This window comes from Argopecten irradians, chromosome 6 (genome assembly GCF_041381155.1).
Source record: "Argopecten irradians isolate NY chromosome 6, Ai_NY, whole genome shotgun sequence".
Lineage (NCBI taxonomy): Eukaryota > Metazoa > Mollusca > Bivalvia > Pectinida > Pectinidae > Argopecten > Argopecten irradians.
Window position 1 is genome coordinate 4,999,230 of NC_091139.1, and position 19,752 is coordinate 5,018,981.

At 34.2% G+C, this 19,752-nt stretch overlaps 2 protein-coding genes across 4 annotated transcripts in view; one reads left to right on the forward strand and one right to left on the reverse strand.

Annotated features, from left to right (window-relative positions):
• The window catches only part of LOC138324771 (replication termination factor 2-like), a 63,273-nt gene that overhangs the window by 40,244 nt on the left and 3,277 nt on the right, over positions 1-19,752 (forward strand). For 2 of the 3 annotated variants that reach the window (XM_069269905.1, XM_069269904.1), the window contains exons 2-4: positions 17,764-17,833; positions 19,072-19,166; positions 19,482-19,572. In XM_069269905.1, the coding sequence (XP_069126006.1) occupies positions 17,765-17,833; positions 19,072-19,166; positions 19,482-19,572 (255 nt within the window). In that variant the 5' untranslated portion in view covers position 17,764. Of the gene's footprint in view, positions 1-17,393; positions 17,441-17,763; positions 17,834-19,071; positions 19,167-19,481; positions 19,573-19,752 lie in introns of those variants that run through there. The other variant, XM_069269903.1, reaches the window with a different exon arrangement.
• LOC138324770 (UDP-glucose 4-epimerase-like) lies at positions 478-17,499 on the reverse strand. The gene is made up of 10 exons (XM_069269902.1): positions 17,349-17,499; positions 15,976-16,105; positions 11,932-12,029; positions 11,488-11,601; positions 10,266-10,442; positions 9,793-9,973; positions 9,182-9,267; positions 6,370-6,447; positions 4,941-5,055; positions 478-4,377 (listed from the first exon to the last, which is right to left on the reverse strand). The coding sequence occupies exons 2-10, from the start codon at positions 16,094-16,096 to the stop codon at positions 4,325-4,327; spliced, it is 1,023 nt and encodes a 340-aa protein (XP_069126003.1). The 5' UTR covers positions 16,097-16,105; positions 17,349-17,499; the 3' UTR covers positions 478-4,324.

Here is a 19,752-nt window from a genome sequence, read left to right on the forward strand (position 1 = left end):
TTAATTTTCGGTTATGAAGTCCGTGAGTGTCTTCATTTCCATTGCATATAGAGAAATAAGACTTTTAGAAGACCAGACATGTTATGATATCACGAGCAAACCTTGCAGGCGTCCCGGAACCTTTGGATCTCTGCGGTCCAACACAAAAAGGGCAATAACCCATGAAATTGTAAATACGAGTTATCTCACTTTGTCCAGGAATTTATCATATCATTTGGGTCTTAATATATCTGTTAGAAATATATAATAACTTTAATCTGAAACCCGATACAACAAGTGTAATTTACATTTAATAAAAACAAACACATGGGATTTCATTCAGATATAAGCCATGGTTTGGTTTTGAACTGACGAGTTTTTCTAAAGTCATTATATACTTCACTGTTTTCTGTTTGCTCTCCTGAAAACTTTAGGACATACACATCGTTGATGCAGGATATTCAATAGATCAACAAAAACAATACATATGTATATCTATATGATTTATACCAGTTTATTAAAGTCGTTGATCCCATTTATATACCTAACCGTTTGTAAAACGTAATGAGCACTAGTTTCTTGATATAATCTATCGATTAACCTACAAAAAAGTGATAAAATTGCGTCATAATTATCAATGGATTTGAAATGGATATCTGAGCACTAAGTCTCGTTCATGGACTGTCTAGAATCTGGAGAAAACTAAAACAGAGTTAACACTTATCATATATATATATCACTGTATCATGAACCATAGAATCGTCAGAAACCCACAGCTGTAAGCACAAAACTACTTTTATCATATAAAGGTAAGTGTAGCATAATGCACAGGCATTTGGCTCTATAAATACTTTTCTCTCTATATATGTAATACTGACACATTAAAAATGTCTATAGAGCCAAACGCCTGTGCATAGCATAGTGAAATAAACCGTGGGCGAGGCCCTTAGTTAAACTTGATTTTTACAGCGGCTTCAACTTTCAGCTGGCGGAAGGGGGGAAACTCTAACAAAATATTCAACTTTCTCGACATTTAAACAATATTGTTCATTAATAAAGTTTGTTGTCTCCCTTTCAAATGTGAGTGTCATCACGTGATTCTTGGTTCCGTCCAATCATTTAACGAGTCTTGCATAAAAAATAAATGATTGTATTAAAATTAGCTCAATCCCATTTTTTACAACAGGGCACTGATACTAGACACACATGTTGATAGCAATTTATTTTTTTGTAGTCTGAGATACTCTGGCCCTGACACCAGACATAGACATTATGACAGATAAATGTCTGGTGTAGGGCTAGAGCATAGTGCTATATCAAAAGGTGGAACTCTCAACACCGTTTGGTATCGGACCAGGTTATCTCTGATTGAAACTGCTTACAAAACATTACCACTGAGGAGCATCACTTAACTTGGTCCTTTCAACAAATGAATAATTTATCTACTCATAGCTATCCATTTTATCATGCATGCACGTTATATTTTGTCAATACAGTAGTTTCCTTTACGCAACTTTAAATCTTCATCCTCGTTGTTGCCATTTTCTCATAGTATGTAAATCGCCTCTAACCTCATCCGATTGCTATATTTGGGTAGATAAACTATTCATTTGTTGAAAAAACCTTGGTAAGTGGGGCCTCTCAGCTCTCAGAGGTCAGTCTGAATGGGAGATGACCTGGCCCGATCCCAAATGGTGTCGGCGAATTCCACCTTTTGATATAGCACTGCGCTCTGGCCCTACACCAGACATCTATCTGTCATAATCACAATGATAATGTCTAAGTCTGGTGTCAGAGCCAGAGCATCTCATTTCATTGTAAAACATTAAAGCACAAATGATTAACCGATGAATGTTTGACATTCACTTATCCAACAATAAATAATACATTACTGATTGAATACTTCTTTAAAGCCACATAGATACCCGAACATTTTATAAATGATTTTTAAATACTGCATTTGAAAACAAATATATTTACATATAAATCATGTTATAAATACTGTCAACATACATACTTTAGTGGCGATTTTATCTTAGCACTTTTTCGTTTATTTGGTTTTAATAGTACAACATCCTATTAACAGCCATGGTCATTTAAGGACGTGCCAGGTTTGTTTGTGGAGGAAACCAGAGTACCCGGAGAAAAACCACCCACCCCTTGGCCAGTACCCAGCAACTGTCAACCATGTGATTCAAACCAGAGGTGGAGAGCTAGCACTTTTTGTGCAAGTAATGCTGTGATAAGATATAAGACTGTGCCAATTATATTTTCTGCAATCTTCAAGATATCTAACATGGTGATTGTTCTGCTAGTTTGTTTAAGAAGTTATTATTGATCAAGAATTTCAAGATTGCTTTTTAATCGCTGGTTTTTGTACCGGAGGATAACCGAGAAGTCAAAAATTTGTGAAAGAAGAGACATTTGAACTGTTTAAATAAAACATTTACCTGGTAAGATCAGCTTTGTGCTAAAATTTGGGCGCACTAAAATAAGCATGTTAATAGTCATGGCACAACACATTTATACTACCTATGGATTGTGTATCCAATTAACTTCAGTTTTCTACATTGTAGAATTCCTAATTGAGGTTTTTGTCTCTCAAACACCTGAGGGATTCCAGTCATAATGCTTATATGTAATGGTTCAACATATTTTTTTACAGAAACTATATTTTTTTGTAAAGTTGTGTATGCAACAAACAGAAAATTTAATTTGAAAAATAAAAAAAAATAAAAAAAAATGATAGATATGAATGGAGGACAAAATCAGGTCAACTATTGTGTGTTTACTCCTAAATTCAATTGACACTGTTAATTATCTATACACAACTTCATAATATACTTTTGATTGGCAAAAACTACAGAAAATTTTTCAAAAGTGTGTCACATTAGTCATATATGCAGAAACAAAAGAGACAAAAACAATAAAACAAAAAGAAAATGCTTGCAGGTATTACACTTGACACATGTTCTGAGATGTGATGAAGGTGATTCAAAGAAAAACCAAAAACATGCTTAAAGCTACACCTGTCACACATGTAAAAATACAAATGTGTGATTCAGGAGAAAACAAAACAAAACAAGACAAGCATTCTCTGAATATCACACATATACATGCAACATGTTACTGTATTTTTCAAGCCGAAAGAATGATGAACTGATGTCACAGAAAGCTCTTTATCTCAATCATGATTTAAGTATTTAAGTATTTAAGAAGACCTTAATCCAAATTTGAGAAATTAATTTCTGACAGTTCTTTACACACAAAAGCATGTTTAATCTATGGGAACCTTTTTCATTAAGTAGTAATCATATGTAGAAAATTACGTTACAGTCATGAACTCGTTGTATGCATGTTCGTTTTTAACACATTTTAATGTACTTTACACATCAATCATTTCTTTCACCTCCAAAGATTCACTTAGACTATTCTACATCAAAGAATAGACCTGTCCATTATGGAATTGTTTCTGATTTTCTATAAAAATATACTCTAAATTGAATAAGAAACTGTTTAAAAAAATAAAAAAAATACATAACTGATAATTTTGTTAATAAAATAAAAACAGTCTTTAATTTTCTCTAAATAATATGACATAAAACAGAAAAAAGACAATAATATTAAGAAATCACAAAATAAATTTTATGGTACTTTTTGAAGTAAAAAAAATGTTAAAGCATTAACAGTGCATCACAATACCAACTGAATGCAAGTAAGTAATAGCATAAATAATTGATGTACATGTATACCTAACTAATGTAATACTTTTCCCATTTTGTTGTGGAACACATTTGTGAAGTACCTGATCCATTGTATTTGATGGATATATACACCAGCAAAACACAAATCATATTACATGTACATGTATACAAAGAGCAAACCTTCAGTCATATTTTAAAATTAAAACTAGATTAAACTAAAAAAAGAAAACCGATAAAATATGGAATACAATACACTTAATATCCCAAACCAGCAAAACCTTCGGAACAAATAGCATTATTAAAGCATGTCACATGAACTAAGAAATTATGCATTCCAACCCAAATCATTTAAAATTCTTAAATTGCCTATAGAAGATGCACAATTGGAATGATTCGTTCCAGCAAACTGTCTTCCCAACAGAGTGAAAATAGATTTAAGTAAAGCAAGAATCAATGAAGATATTTTTAAAATGAAAAACCATAAGCTCCCAACATTTTATTTGCTGGCCCCCAAATCATGGATGAAGATTAAAATCCATGAAGTTTGATTGTAGATGTGATAATCACAAATGTCAGATCACCTGGAATCAATCCCCATTACATGTTACTATGACAACTTAGAATCTCCTACACAGCTGGTACTAGGACTTAAATCCATTGGGGTTCTGTGACTGCCAACGCCATAGATCCTCACCTGTTATAGATACAACATAGAAAACAGGTGTAAAACAATACATGTGAAAAATAGCAAAAAAACAAATTAATAAGAGGGCAGACAAGATGTCTGTATCAATTACTTTCTAATTCTGTAAATGCAGTAAGACTCGTTTATCATATATAATTTCCATCAAATGCTATACAGTACCATTTGCAATAGATATTTTAGTTCATTAATCTGTAAACACAAAGTTATTTGTCTTAATTCATCAAAATCTGGTCAAACATCGTAACAAATATACATTTTTCATATATGCCTGCTTGGATCTGAAGTACATTTAAGTATTAAGCTGTCTTCATATGGAATCTATGGTCTAGATAGATGCCAGAGCTTTGCAGACAATCTTCATAATACGACGATTTAATCACACTATGGAACAGCCATTTTGATGGTGATCAGTTGACGTTACCATGTCAATATTAGCGACGCTATAATGGTCACGTTTTGGGTGTAAGTTACACCCGCACAGACTTCACTTTGCCTGGGTTAGTTCATAAAGTAGATGTGGCAGGTGAATGTAAATATATTAGTATACTTACACATTTCATCAAGGCCTCGGGTTGCTTTCCAGCCAAGTTCTTTTTGTGCTAGATCTGCATTTGCATAACAGGAGGCGATATCACCAGCACGTCTTGGACAAAGTTTGTAAGGCACCTAAAGGGAAAAACAAATAAGCCAGTCAAAAAACCTTTCAAACTCATTCTCAAACAACCACGACTTTAAGTCAATTCAATGTTAAACATAATTGAAGTCAAACTAAATAGCTACACTTTAGTTAAGAGCAGAATAGTTAAACATGTAGCTACACATAAGTTTAATACAAACTTTACCCTGTGGTTGCAAAATGAATGCTGTTTTTGCATATTACAGACTTAGCTCCCTTGTTGGTAGGTTTCCATCTTGACATCATTATTTTGTAAGCGCAATTCACGTCAGTCTTCGTAAAGTATGCTGTTACGCTCGCAAACACATGATGTCACAATCAATACCTACCCACAAGGGCAGATAACTCTGTAATGTGCAAATCCAGAATAGCTACACTTTAATTACAAGCTGAATACTTATACATATAGCTACTCCTTAGTTTTAATACAAACTGAATAGTTACACTTTAGTTTTAATACAAACTGAATAGTTACACTTTACTTTTAGTACAAACTGAATAGTTACACTTTACTTTTAGTACAAACTGAATAGTTACACTTCAGTTTAAATACAAACTGAATAGTTACACTTTACTTTTAGTACAAACTGAATAGTTACACTTCAGTTTAAATACAAACTGAATAGTCACACTTTATTTTTAGTACAAACTGAATAGTTACACTTTAGTTTTAGTACAAACAGAATTGTAACACTTTACTTTTAATCCAAACTGAAAAGTTACACTTCAGTTTTAATAAAAACTGAATAGTTACACTTTACTTTTAGTACAAACTGAATAGTTACACTTCAGTTTAAATACAAACTGAATAGTTACACTTTATTTTTAGTACAAACTGAATAGTTACACTTCAGTTTTAATACAAACTGAATAGTTACACTTAACTTTTAGTACAAAATGAATAGTTACACTTTAGTTTTAATACAAACTGAATAGTTACACTTTAGTTTTAGTACAAACAGAATAGTAACACTTTACTTTTAATACAAACTGAAAAGTTACACTTCAGTTTTAATAAAAACTGAATAGTTACACTTTAGTAGTAATACAAATTTAATAATTACACTTCAATTTTAATACAAATTGAATAGTTACACTTCAGTTTTTATACAAACTGAAAAGTTACACTTTACTTTTAGTACAAACTGAATAGTTACTCCATACTTTAAATACAAACTGAATAGTTACACTTTAGTTTTAGTACAAACTGAATAGTTACACTTTACTTTTAATAACAAATTAAAATATACATATCAATACTTTAATAACAAACTAGACAGCAGCTTTTTGTACAATACACTTACTGATTTACCAGAGGCTTTCTCAAAGGCTTTCACCATATCTAACACAGATAACCCATTACCTGTCCCCAGGTTGTAGAGCTGAAAATAAATACTGAATTTTGTAGAATACAACACAGCATTATCGTGAGTATTTTAATTATATTTCTTCCCCAAGATTAAAATAACCATATAAAAAATGCAATACAAGTATTGCCAAATAGCAATGTTTATAGTATACAGAATTCATGGCTTACAAACTATGGGTGTTGAGCATAATCAATACAAGCAAAACAAGAGGCCCATGGGCCTTAACGGTCACCTGAGTTAGAATATATAATGAAACAAATAATGAAACAAATTAAAGACATATAAACACTATATGCTGGGCCTTGAAGTTGGTCAGTGATTTATAAATTTGACCTTTTTAGACTATGAAGAGTATTTGCTTCCATCAAACCTGTGAACTTAGAGGTATTTTTGAAATTTTAATCAATTTGACCCTGTTTGGTCCTGCCCCTCTGGTCCCCCAGAGGGTCATCGAGGACGGATATGGATGTTAAAATGCTATATCTTCGATTAATAATTCTAATCAAGTTTGACTAATTTCCTACGAAAATTGGGCAAATAATGTTCACAAATATGTTTTTCCTATATAAACTAAAGTAAACTTGATCCCTCCCCAGGGGGTAACGTGAGACCCCAAGATCATATAATTCACAGTTTTTATAAAACACCTGAAGACCTTTCCATCTATAATTATTTGATTCTACTATATCCAGAATTTTAGAAGATTTTTCAAGTTTTAGCCTATTTGACCCTTTTTTAGCCCTCCCCCCCTGCCCCCAGGGGGTCGGCCAGGACCAATGTGGATATGATATTAAAATGCTATCTCAGGCTAATAATTCTAACCAAGTTTGACTCATTTCCTATGAAAATTGAGCAAAAAATGTTCATTAATGTGTTTTTCGTATATAAACTATAGTAAACTTGACCCCCTCCCCAAGGGGAAACAGGAGACCCCAGGGTCATATAATTTACAATTTTTATAAACAAACTTTAAGACCTTTTCATATCTATAAAGTGTATTTGATTATACCATTTCCAGAATTTTAAAAGAATATTTTTGAAGTTTTAGCCTATTTGACCTTTTTTGGCCCCGCCCCTCTGCCCCCAGGGGGTCGGCCTGGACCAATATGGATATGATATTAAAATGCTATCTCAGGCTAATAATTCTAACCAAGTTTGAATCGTTTCCAATGAAAATTGAGCAAAAAATGCTCATAAATGTGTTTTCCCTATATAAACTATAGTAAACTTGACCCCCTCCCCAAGGGGAAACAGGAGACCCCAGGGTCATATAATTCACAATTTTTGTAAAGGACCTTAAGACCTTTCTATTTATGAAAAGTGTTTGTTTCTACCATTTCCAGAATTTCAGAAGAAGTTTTAGCCTATTTGACCCTTTTTTAGCCCCGCCCCTCTGCCCCCAGGGGGTCGGCCAGAACCAATGTGGATATGATATTAAAATGCTATCTTAGGCTAATAATTCTAACCAAGTTTGACTCGTTTCCAATGAAAATTGAGCAAAAAATGCTCATAAATGTGTTTTCCCTATATAAACTATAGTAAACTTGACCCCCTCCCCAGGGGGAAACGTGAGACCCCAGGGTCATATAATTCACAATTTTTGTAAAGGACCTTAAGACCTTTCTATTTATGAAAAGTATTTGATTCTACCATATCCAGAATTTCAGAAGATTTTTGAAGTTTTAGCCTATTTGACCCCTTTTGACCCCGCCTCTAAGGCCCCTGGGGGTCAGTTATAGAAAATTTGTAAATAGGATTAAATGGCCATCTCATACTGATAATTCTGACAACATTTGACTCATTTCCTATTACAAATGACCAAATAATGCGCAAAAATGTGTTTTCTCAATATAAAGTATAGTAAACTTAACCCCCTCCCCAGGAGGAAACTAGAGACCCCAGGGTCATATAATTCACAATTTTTGTAAAGGACCTTAAGACCTTTCTATCTATGAAGAGTATTTGATTCTACCACATCTGTGAGTAGAGAAGAAGATTTTTGAAATTTTACTCAATTTTACCCCTTTTGGCCCCTCCCAGAGCCCCCTGGGGGGTGGGGACCATATAATTCACAATTTTGATTGGCCTTATGCCTTAGAAGGTTTGTGCAAAATTTCATTGAAATTGCTTCAGCAGTTTTGGAGAAGAAGTCGAAAATGTAAATTGTTTAAGGACATAAGACGGACGACGGACGACGGACGACGACGGACAAAAGGCGATTAGAATAGGTCACTTGAGACTTCGTCTCAGGTGACCTAATAAAAGTTACTATAAATGGAAACCGGAGGCTTCATTTCATACTGATGGAAAGAAAGCAGAGAAAAGTAAGAGATCTACCATAAATAAATGGTACTAAGAATAACACAATGTGTCATATAACTTCCCTTGTTTGGTAGTCATCATCTTCAACTCTCCAGGGGTTACTATCACTGACATTATATCCCCCTGAACTATCTCATAGTAAAACTGAAGGTAACAGAACTGGTTATTTAGTCATTTGATGCACATCAAATTAATTGTATAACGATACACTGTGATTGACTGTGTAGCTTTGAAGTTAGGCAGCGCTCTCTCTGTGGTCTTCAAAGGCAGTCTTGACAGGCCTGTGATTGGTCAGATTTTTTCTCTTGAACTGTCTTCAGTTTTATAATGAGATAGTCCAGGGATGGCTACAACATCAGATATATTAACTACTGGAGTATCAAGGATGGGTAATCCTTTATAAATCCCTGTCAGATTTACTTACCTTACAGCCACAGTTCTCCTCCAGTTTCTTCTGTGCTGCCACGTGTCCCAAGGCCAAGTCTACCACGTGGATATAGTCCCTCACACCTACCAACAAACCAGACATCAAAAGCAACTCATCCTAAAGCAGTAGTCCAATCACATACATATAAAGACTATATAGTCTGTTAATGTCACATGGTATTTTGCTTTCCGGCATACCAGTATGTTATAATATGTATCAGTTTCCATTCCATGATGGGGGCCATGGTGGTCAAGTGGTTAAGATGTCTTGACATATTATCAAAAGCACTCAACACACATATTCAAAGTTCAAATCCCAAGTGGTGCAGTTGCCAGGTTTTGACCGTAGATTGATGTCTTTTCTCCAGGTACTCCGGCTTTCCTCCACCTCCTTAACCTGACACATCCTTAATAAATGACTCTGGCAGGTAATAGGCTCTGAACCCATCAAACTAAACTGTTCTGTGAATTGAAATAAATTTATGAAGTTCTGGTTGTGATCCATTCATCCCACCTTCCCTTAATTGTAATGTCATATGACGTCACAACCACTGGATGGTGGGACATGTCCTACTCAATGTCATTTTTCTACTCCTGCATATTTCTTACCTGTACCATCAGGTGTGTCGTAATCATTGCCATAAACACTCAGCTCCTTCCGTTTACCTACGGCTGTCTGTGCTATATAAGGCATGAGGTTGTTTGGGGGTCCCTGTGGGTCCTCTCCTATCGTACCAGACTTGTGGGCTCCCACGGGGTTGAAATAACGCAGCAATACAATGTTCCATGACTGAAGTAGATAAAAACAACACATTCTTTGAATGAAAATAATGTTTTAATCCAATTTTACTTTAAATATATTGTATACCAGTTTGGGTTGGATTGTCAAATGATTTCTTTGTAAAGCTATTATTTATGACGGTTAATCATATACGTTTGAATTAACAGTACAATTAATCTTACTATATATTATAACGTATACTATTAATACTGCTGTTTTAGAATACATTAAGAAATACCTGATTACATTTGTACTTTGTATTTTTTCATAATAAATTATTTCAGTAGCGAAATCAACTTACAGAATCTGACTTGGAAAGGTCACAGAGGATTTCCTCTATGAAGTACTTGGTTTTACCGTATGGGTTTGTACATCCGCCGACAGGGTGTTTCTCATCTAGGGGGAGGTACTCCGGTGTACCATATACTGTAGCTGAACTGGAGAATATCAGGTTCTTCAGATTATTCTCCTTCATTACCTGGAAAAATAAAATTCCTGTACGTTATCAACAGCTATATCATCTGTTTGTATCATTTACCAAAGTTAATATACATATACACATATATATATATATTCCTGAAGAGCCATCATGAAATGGCGAAAGTACTAGAGGAAGGTCGTTGAGTTTTATTTTTTATATATTCAACTCTACATGGACAAGTACTTTTTTCTTGGTTTATACTTACTGATATATACTAGGTTTTGGTTAGTTATAACTTACAATATGACATTGAATGCAAGAAAAGTTGTGTACATTGTATAATGTTTGTAACAGAGTGTGTTTATTGTTGTACTTTCGAGAGTCTGTTTAATAGTCATACAGTTTATTGTCTGGTTGAATTCGAAGTGAGTATGTTATCTATGTGTTGATTGGCTAGCGTAAATGTGCATTTTATGTGAACGGGTATAAAACCATATGTAATTTATGTACAGGTATAGAGTGGATACGGGCAGTCAGGCACCAGTTGTGCTGTAACTCTATCTCTCACCTGCTGTCCCAGTATACATTGCTGTCTTGTGAAGGTGCGTTGTCTTAAATGTAGGGAAATTTTTATACTAATTGTGTAGTCATTTGGTTTGGTGTGTCTGGAGAATGAGTGTGTAAGCTGATAGTTGTCTCGTTTACTTTTCTGTTAGTTTTCATGTTTTGTTAATTAATACTTAATTGTTTGTTTATCTCTGTCTTATTCGCTGATATTCAAATCCTTGGAACCTGAAGGATGGGAGAGATAGCTATCCTCCTGTTATATGTTAAATGGTATGACAATATAATATCATCTAGTTCTTTAAATAGCTTGTGGCAGCAACATTATTATCTTGTAGCTCAGAAATATCAGCCACACATGTGCTTAATATATAAACAATTTATCAAAACTGAATATAAGTTTGATCTAACAGTCAGTCATTTAGCTTAGTATGACTTATATATGAAAAGGTGTTGGATGTGGAAAAAGTTTTGTGTCTTGTAAGATACATAGTGTATGATTTTTTTTCAATGCTATACAATTGTACACATCCCTCACCTCAAGAAGATTCATGGTACCTCCAACATTAGTTTTGTAGTACAACAAAGGCAGCTCACATGATTCTCCCACAGCCTTCAGTCCAGCAAAGTGGATTACACTGGTGAATTTATGCTGTATGGAGAGAAAGCAACATATACAATCAATCTTCAATAATCATCATAAATTGATAAACAAGGAACTATTGTTCTGAACTGATCTCAGACCAAATATCAATTTCAAAAGATATGTTTGTGTCTCTCTGTGACAGTGAAAACTCCTGCCTATCTTAATAATAGTGCTATCTCACTGAAGCGTACCATCAAATGAGCATCAGTATAAAGGAATTATATCTGTGTATAATGTCATGTGACATTTGGAAGAAAACTTTCAAACCAAGGGGGATAACTTGTTATAACATACTGTATAGCATTCTGATGAAGTTTCAAGTACTGAAGGCAATACCTTTTTAAAGAGATCTCGGAGCGCCTCTTTATCTAACAAGTCTACAGCATAGGCTGGTATCTTCTGTCCAGTGATGGCTTCCACTCGCTTCATACTCTCTATGTAAATGTTATACAACACTCAGATCAAAATTTTAAAAGGAGGTCAAGTAAATAGAGTAGCATCAAGAAATAATTTTTACAGATCAATAAGTTCTACAATCATTCTACAATTGCTAGCCTGTATCACTTTAAAAGCTTTACCTAGTAAACATGTGTATCAGAACAAGTAGTGCTTAATGCCAGCTAATTTCAATAGATGGATGGGATGACCTTAAAGTCCCATTATGCTTTCACCAAACTTTGCTAAAATATACATTAACATTCCTTATGAAAGGTTCTTCATTTCGTTTCTTTACAATGAAGATAATTACGCAATAATCAATTAGTAAAGAATTCTTAAAATAGAACGGGTTGATTTGCATAGTTAAAAATACCTCGTGTATACGTATGTGTTCGATACCCGGATATAGTAAACAAAACACGCATGGCCGAGACAGAGGGCAGTTTTGAGGAAACGGTGAGCAATACAATGTTCTATAATTGTTTAGTATATGATACATATTAGATTCCACAGATTATAAATGTGTCCTGTCAAAGGTTACATATAGTTTATATAAAGCTTAATACAAAATATGTATTAATCGAAAAATAGTGGATGTAAATAGTGAAATGCATACATGGGGCACCATATGGGGTATTTTATCGTACAAATATAAACACGTGGCCGTGTCATTTTTGGTGATGATCGGTTGATTTTCTTTCCTCTCGTGTAATAATTTGAGATAAATACAGTATTAATCCAAAACTATATATAGATAAATAAATACCATGATGCTACTAATCTATTCATAATTTGAGAGTAAGGAGAGCACAGTATATCTAAATACCAGAGATTTAAATATCATTACTATTTAAATCTCTGTAAATACTTAGAACATACATAAAGAGGTGGACTAATAGCTTACTATATACATGTATTATAACTGCTTTCTATTTATTCTTCGGGTATTTTATAACGATATTCGTCTATGAAATATGTGATAGTACATGCATGTACATATAGATGAAAGATCACTCGAATCGACGCTAGTCGAGATACATCAATCTGTATGTTGTATCTATATACCGATACCTGTCGAGATTTCATTTCTATATAATTAACTGCTGATTAAATGTTTTTCGATTACGTTTCGTGTATTTAGAAAAGGATCATTATATACATCAAGTAGTGATTACCAGGTGCATGAGTCCTAATTATCGTATGGGCATTTTTAAATATAGGCCTACAATTTTATGTACACGGAGCGAATTAAACTAATCAAAGACTCGCATTTATATTAGTACAAACGTCAGTATTAGAGTGAACTAAGGGGATATAAATATTGTCAGACTATTGGAGTTTCATCATTAAAAAGACACAACATATATTATCTTGACCCTTGATACTACCTGGTGGACTATCATTTGCCGTCGGTACGTAATTCTTATATGTACGTAGTAAAAAGGAAAAGGAAATTGAAACTGAAATTTCTCTAATTTCACGAGTGTGCATTCCATTTTACGCTGAACGTGAATTATGTTTATTAGCATTCAGCCCATTTGTTTTCATAGGAAAAGTTCGATTTGTATAAAATATGTGAGAAAAAATAAGTTCGTGATGCCTGCTAGGACTTTACCAGTCTTATTTAAACGGATATTTTCCCCATTTTCTCTGCTTTTAATGAAGGACTGATCCAGGTTTTCTTTAGCTGTTTTGGTATACTTTTCCATCAGATCTTCTTCACTTGATGAACTGTATAGAAATCATTAACGGACTGTTTTTATACTCCATTTTTTAATTAGTACTATTCAATCAAACCAAACTATTCTACATTTTGTACATGCATTCCTTTTCCTGTCCCGTGCATGCAATGAATTATGAGATAAAATGAATCACATTGGCCTACATATGTGGTTCATGCACTGGTGTTTGGCTCTATAGACATTTTTTCTCTCTTTATATATTGACACAGTATTACATATACATTTGTACATGTATATATCATATATAGAGAAAAAAAGTCTATAGAGCCAAACACCCGTGGTTCATATACATGTATCTTTATGTGGATTGTACTCAGTTAGTAATTCATGATCATGATCACTTGTCATTGATATATCCGATAATGCCGATATCGTCGTTGACCCTACATGTTGTCTCAAACACTGGTCTAAGTTTCATGTACATGCTCGCGATCGGTCTGCGATGGAGTAGAACATGTAGGTTTTCCAGACTTCGTATGTATGTATGTATATCTATATAGCAGGTAACGACATGGCGTGTTTGTGTTTACTTTCATTTGTTTACGAGTCATCCCGTGGGAGGCCTCATCAGGTAACACAAACGTCCGTGTGTTCGGTTTCGATGTACATTTCAACAAAGCTAGATTAGACCCTATAGGCATCTATAAATCTTTATTACAAAATACATAAGATCAGCAAATACCATTGCAATTATAATTTTGTTAATTGCTTGCTTTCCATTCAAGAACAAACACTTTTTGAATAGTTTTAGCCTAGTTTTATATAGAAACTACATGTAAATACATGCATGTACAACATGTATTTGTAGGTCCACGCGTGGAATGCGTGGGATCGTAACGTGCAGTCGATCGCGATCGAGCAATGCAACTTGACCGCTAAATTGTCGTTGTTTGAAGGAACGTGCAAGTGGTGATGAACGGACCCATGTGTGTTCGCTGACACGTATTTGGCGAGTCTTCAGTGCGTTCGCCATGCACGATGTTGAAGTTTGTTAGGGAAATTCCACTTTTTTGTGCCTACGCATGCGTACTAGATTGTTTTGGCTCTGGGGCGGAACTACGGATTTCCCCCTCTCCGAAGAGGGGTTTTCTATTGTTTTTTAAAAACATGGAAATGTTGGGCATTTTTTATTAGCAGATATTTTCATAAGGATATATGCTCTACTATTCAGCAAAGTTTGGTACTTTATGACAATATTTTTTCACCCCAAAACATAATGGGGCTTTAAAATATCAATTGATCTTTCAATAACTTAATTCATCCATGTGATAAATCTTTAATTTTCATAGCCGAATGAAACACAACCCTTGACTATCAGAGAATTGGTTTTTTGTTTACAGGTAGTCTCTTGCCACGTAACTTGAGTTGACCATTGCTAGTACTGACCAGGTCAATGACATTTCTAACTATTTAAAAAACAACTTTTCTATAGCACTTTTTCAGTTGTTATAGGGACAATTCGGTCTAAGAGTATTTTAAAACTTGCACATATTTCGGAATCAAACCAGTTCTAATGGAAATTAGATTAGTTGGTTTTACTGTGATATGTCCGAAAAGCCCACTGTAGTCAAATGTATGTGATATGTTCAATTGCCATTACACATAGCCTTGTATGCCGAACCCTGACCCTTGCTTGTGTAGTAAAGAATTTTTTGTCTAGAACTACTCAAAACGCTGTTACAGTTGTGTTAACATTATTAGACGCATGTTCTTGTCTATAAATAATTTCATCAACTCCTCAGTGGTTATGTATTGCATTTGTTTAACGTGTGTGACTTTGACTATAAGGGTACAGCATACATGTTGTACCTGCTTAATCGTATTTTATTGATCAACGATTTGGAATTTCAATGGTATTAATCAAAATACTTAACTATGTTGTGGAATTTGTCACTATTTCTTGTCATGTGTTTCCTAAGGTGTGTAGAACAATACATTTATGTCATATTTTGCTTCGTGGTTATGTAACGAATTAGCCTCACTGAAATGTCCCTTTAAGCTCTTCAAATAACCTTTGATAAATATTGAGGTTTATTAATAAACATACATTCATTACGTATACCTTAATATCAGAACTGTCGACAGCAGTCCAACTCCCATAGCAGAAGTCTCCGATATCCTCAAAGTGATACTAACGACACAAGATCTATATTTTAGCATGACAGCTCGTTAAACAAGTGTCAAATAAATGTCCACTTACCCATGCTAGCGTTAACAAGGTTGTCCATAGCAACCACAGAGTAACCAGCGTTCACTAACTCCACCACAGAATGGGAACCGACGAACCCTGCCCCTCCTGTTACCAGTACACAACCAGCCATGTTTGAATCCTAAAATCCAAAATTGATGTTTTGAATAACACATACAAAGGACTGTTTGTAACAAAATGGTTTTTTTAAAGATTCAATCAAATACATGCATGGCATCAATTGATAATCAATTGGGGCTAATCAAATCCTGACATGAAAAGATTTATCTTGCCGTGAAAATGTTGATTACAGCAATCAAAAACAAATGTTCATTTCTCCTGTTCACCAACAATTGAAGTTCAAAATTCATAGAGCAAAGTTGGAAAAGATTAATATACCATATTCAAACCATTAGTACTCCTCCCCCTTTTTAGACTTCAATTCCATTTCATATTATGAAATGATAGCCCAATCTAATTAAAATTCGATGTTCATTATCTACTCCGTATACTCCGTACGGAGTAGATAATGAACATCGAATTTTAATTAGATTGATGATAGCCCAATTTGTTTCTTTTAAGTGCCCCCCTCAGTGTTTCAATTTTTTAGGCACCCCAGGCAATTATTGGGTCGAATACGTTAGAACTCTATCCTTCCTTTTTATTAACATCCTCCAATATCATTTAACACCATAGATTTAGGAAGTGTAATGAATGCTGTGGCACCATTATCGTTATTTATTTACAGATATTATATTTTAACAGCAAGTATCCAAACAAAGGGCAATAGCTCTGTATATCAAAGTATAATGAATATTGTGGCGCAATTATCGTTATTTATATAAGATATCATATTTTAACAACAAGTATCCAAACAAAGGGCTATAACTCTGTATATTAAATGCAGAATCTTTATAAGCATTTAAATCTATCACTGCTAAACTGGTTAGGTAAGCATTTAAATTTATCACTGCTAAACTGGTTAAGTACTTCCTAAACAGTTAACAGTTATAGATTTATATGCTAATTATTTAAAGAACTGCATTTGATATACAGAGTTATTGCCCTTTGTTTGGAAACTTGCTTTTATAAAAATATACATGTATCTTATATAAATTTTCTTAGGTAGATTGAAAAGCAAAGGCTGTGTCCAGTATTTAAGAATAATAATAAAAGTTGTCTGGTTTGATTGTATTTTATGCTTGTTTCAGTGAAACGTGTTGATATTCTGGTAAAGTCCTTATTCAGCTGTTATTATGTACGTGCACTGATACACACGTGCATGACATTGGACAAAGTAACGTAATGTCACGTGTACACAACGAAAATCACGTATGCCTATTTATTAACCATTCTAGCGTTGAAAGGGTCATAATGATACATACTTCTTCTCAGTTGACCAGGATGTCGATTGGACTTGCGATTATAGCATTCCACGTTGACCGGCTTCAATGTTAATACGAAACTACTGCAACAGGTACCCGTTATCGACGTCCGTCAGGAATTCACAAATAAACTTGAGAACTATAAATCCATATTTATCGTCGATCGATTTCTCAATTATTTATCTACTTTTTTTAATATTGTTTCCTTTATTTTTATCGTATTTTACATCTTGAAAATACTAAACAGTGGCTACACGTTTCATTGTAAACAAACAAATCTTGCTCAATTACACGCTTAACATTCAGACTAGTTTAGGAAAAACGTTTTCATCATACCGATCTGAGTGTACTTCCAAAACAAGAACAAGTCGTCAACATTCATTTTATATTTTGTCTAATATTCTGTGTAAAACAGGATGGGATGCGACGGGGGTACTATTCCGAGGCGAGACGAATTAGTAAGGGTTAAGAAGAAAGCTGAACAGGTAAAGTATATCTTCTTATTCTGGCGATTGATGTAGGATTTACTGCCACGACCAGCTGATGGCTGTCAGCCATTTGTCAGGTTGTCCCAATTTTACAATAAATTTCCGTTCAGTAACAAAAAAAAAAAAAAACAAAAAAAATAGGATCTACACCACATAATAGACTCCATGAAACCAGACATTATCATAGGTACTTGTCTTGAAAATTTAGATCCCTTGAAACCCAATTACTGGAATATCAGATTAGGGCGAAAATGAACCAGTGGATAAAGCACATTCTATTAGGTCGAAAACAAGCTGTCCTGTGTGAAGGTGAAATCTCTTATTACATGCCAGTAGAGTCCGGAGTACCCCAGGGATCTGTTTTAAGACCAAGTCTATTTCTACATTATATTAATGATTTGGCTGCTGGTTTAAAATATACAACAAGATTATTTACTGATGATACAATAGTATACCTGACTATATCATCTGAGCAGGATGCAAAGTGTCTCAAGCCTGACCTTGGTAAGTTGGCGGCATGGGAAAAAGACTGGAGTATGTCCTTTCACCCGAGCAAGTATAATGTTCTATCTATTACACATAGTCGTTCTCTGAAAAAATTTGCTTATACGTACACTACACGGCCACACTCTAGAACATGTAAACTCAGTAAAGTACCTAGGTGTAACCCTAACATCAGACTTGACCTGGGGGAAGCATATTGGCAACATCTTTAACAAAGCAAACAACACTCTTAGCTTTTTACGATGAAACCTTAAAATAAACTCCAAATGCATGAAAGAACAGGCTTCGTTATAAATCACTAGTGAGACCATCTGTTAAATATGCATGTACCGTTTGGGACCCTTATCTCGAAACTGACATCTCCAAAATTGAAATTGTCCAATGTAAAGTGCATTTTTAACTCTTAATCAACATAGAAATCGATCCAGTGTAAGCGACATGCTGGAAATTTTTCCCAAGGTATCAAAATAGCCAGAACATTGACTGGGGATACCCAAATGACAGAAGCAGAAGCAGTGTACAGAAACTAGACACCAAAGAAGGGACAGTATTATCCTAAGCTTAGGCTCCTAGTCCTAGCTAAATAAAACAATTCCAATTATGAAAAAAAGTGGAACATGAATAAATAACAGTCTTGCTCTGGTTCTTTAGACAACTAAATAACAATGAATTATTGAAGTATTTAAGTTTAGTTGCTTATTGTTAAAAACTGCAATTGCTTGCCTTTCCAGAAAGATCAAGTTGCTGAACTTGATGCTAAGTGGAAACACTGTGCCATCACACAAGAACCACTACGTCCACCCATCATGGCCTGTGAGCTCGGAAAGTAAGTTGTGTCAATTATTCCTCTCTCGGAAAATTTCAACAAATATTTTTTTTTTTTGCAACAAGTAAATAATCAACTGTTAACTGCTCTCCAACAATACTAAATGATAAATATCTGACCAAGTTATCAAAGTAACGTTATATATAAAAGCCTTATTCAAATATATCGAAATACATGTCTGTGCCTTAAGATATAAGCTCTATTTTGGCGAGAGATTAGAGAGACAAAAGTGACAAACCTAGCATCCCTTGATATTCTTTATGAAATGTGATGTTCTAATTTAAATGGTTTATGTCTTCTACCCTTCTGTATCAGATTGTACAACAAAGAATGTGTATTGGAACTTTTGCTTGACCGATCCAAGTTTGAATGTGCATCTAGCTTCTGTCATCTCAGAGGGTTTAAGGTAATTATTTCTTGACTATTTATATAATATTAGGAAATAACTACTCAACTGGTTTTTGTGACATAACCGTTTTTCATCGCAAATAAAACCCATCGCCCAAAGAAATAAAGGTTGAAAGTGGTTGGGGTCTTATTTGTAGACAACCCACCCACCTGATAACATCAATCTATGAGGTTTGAG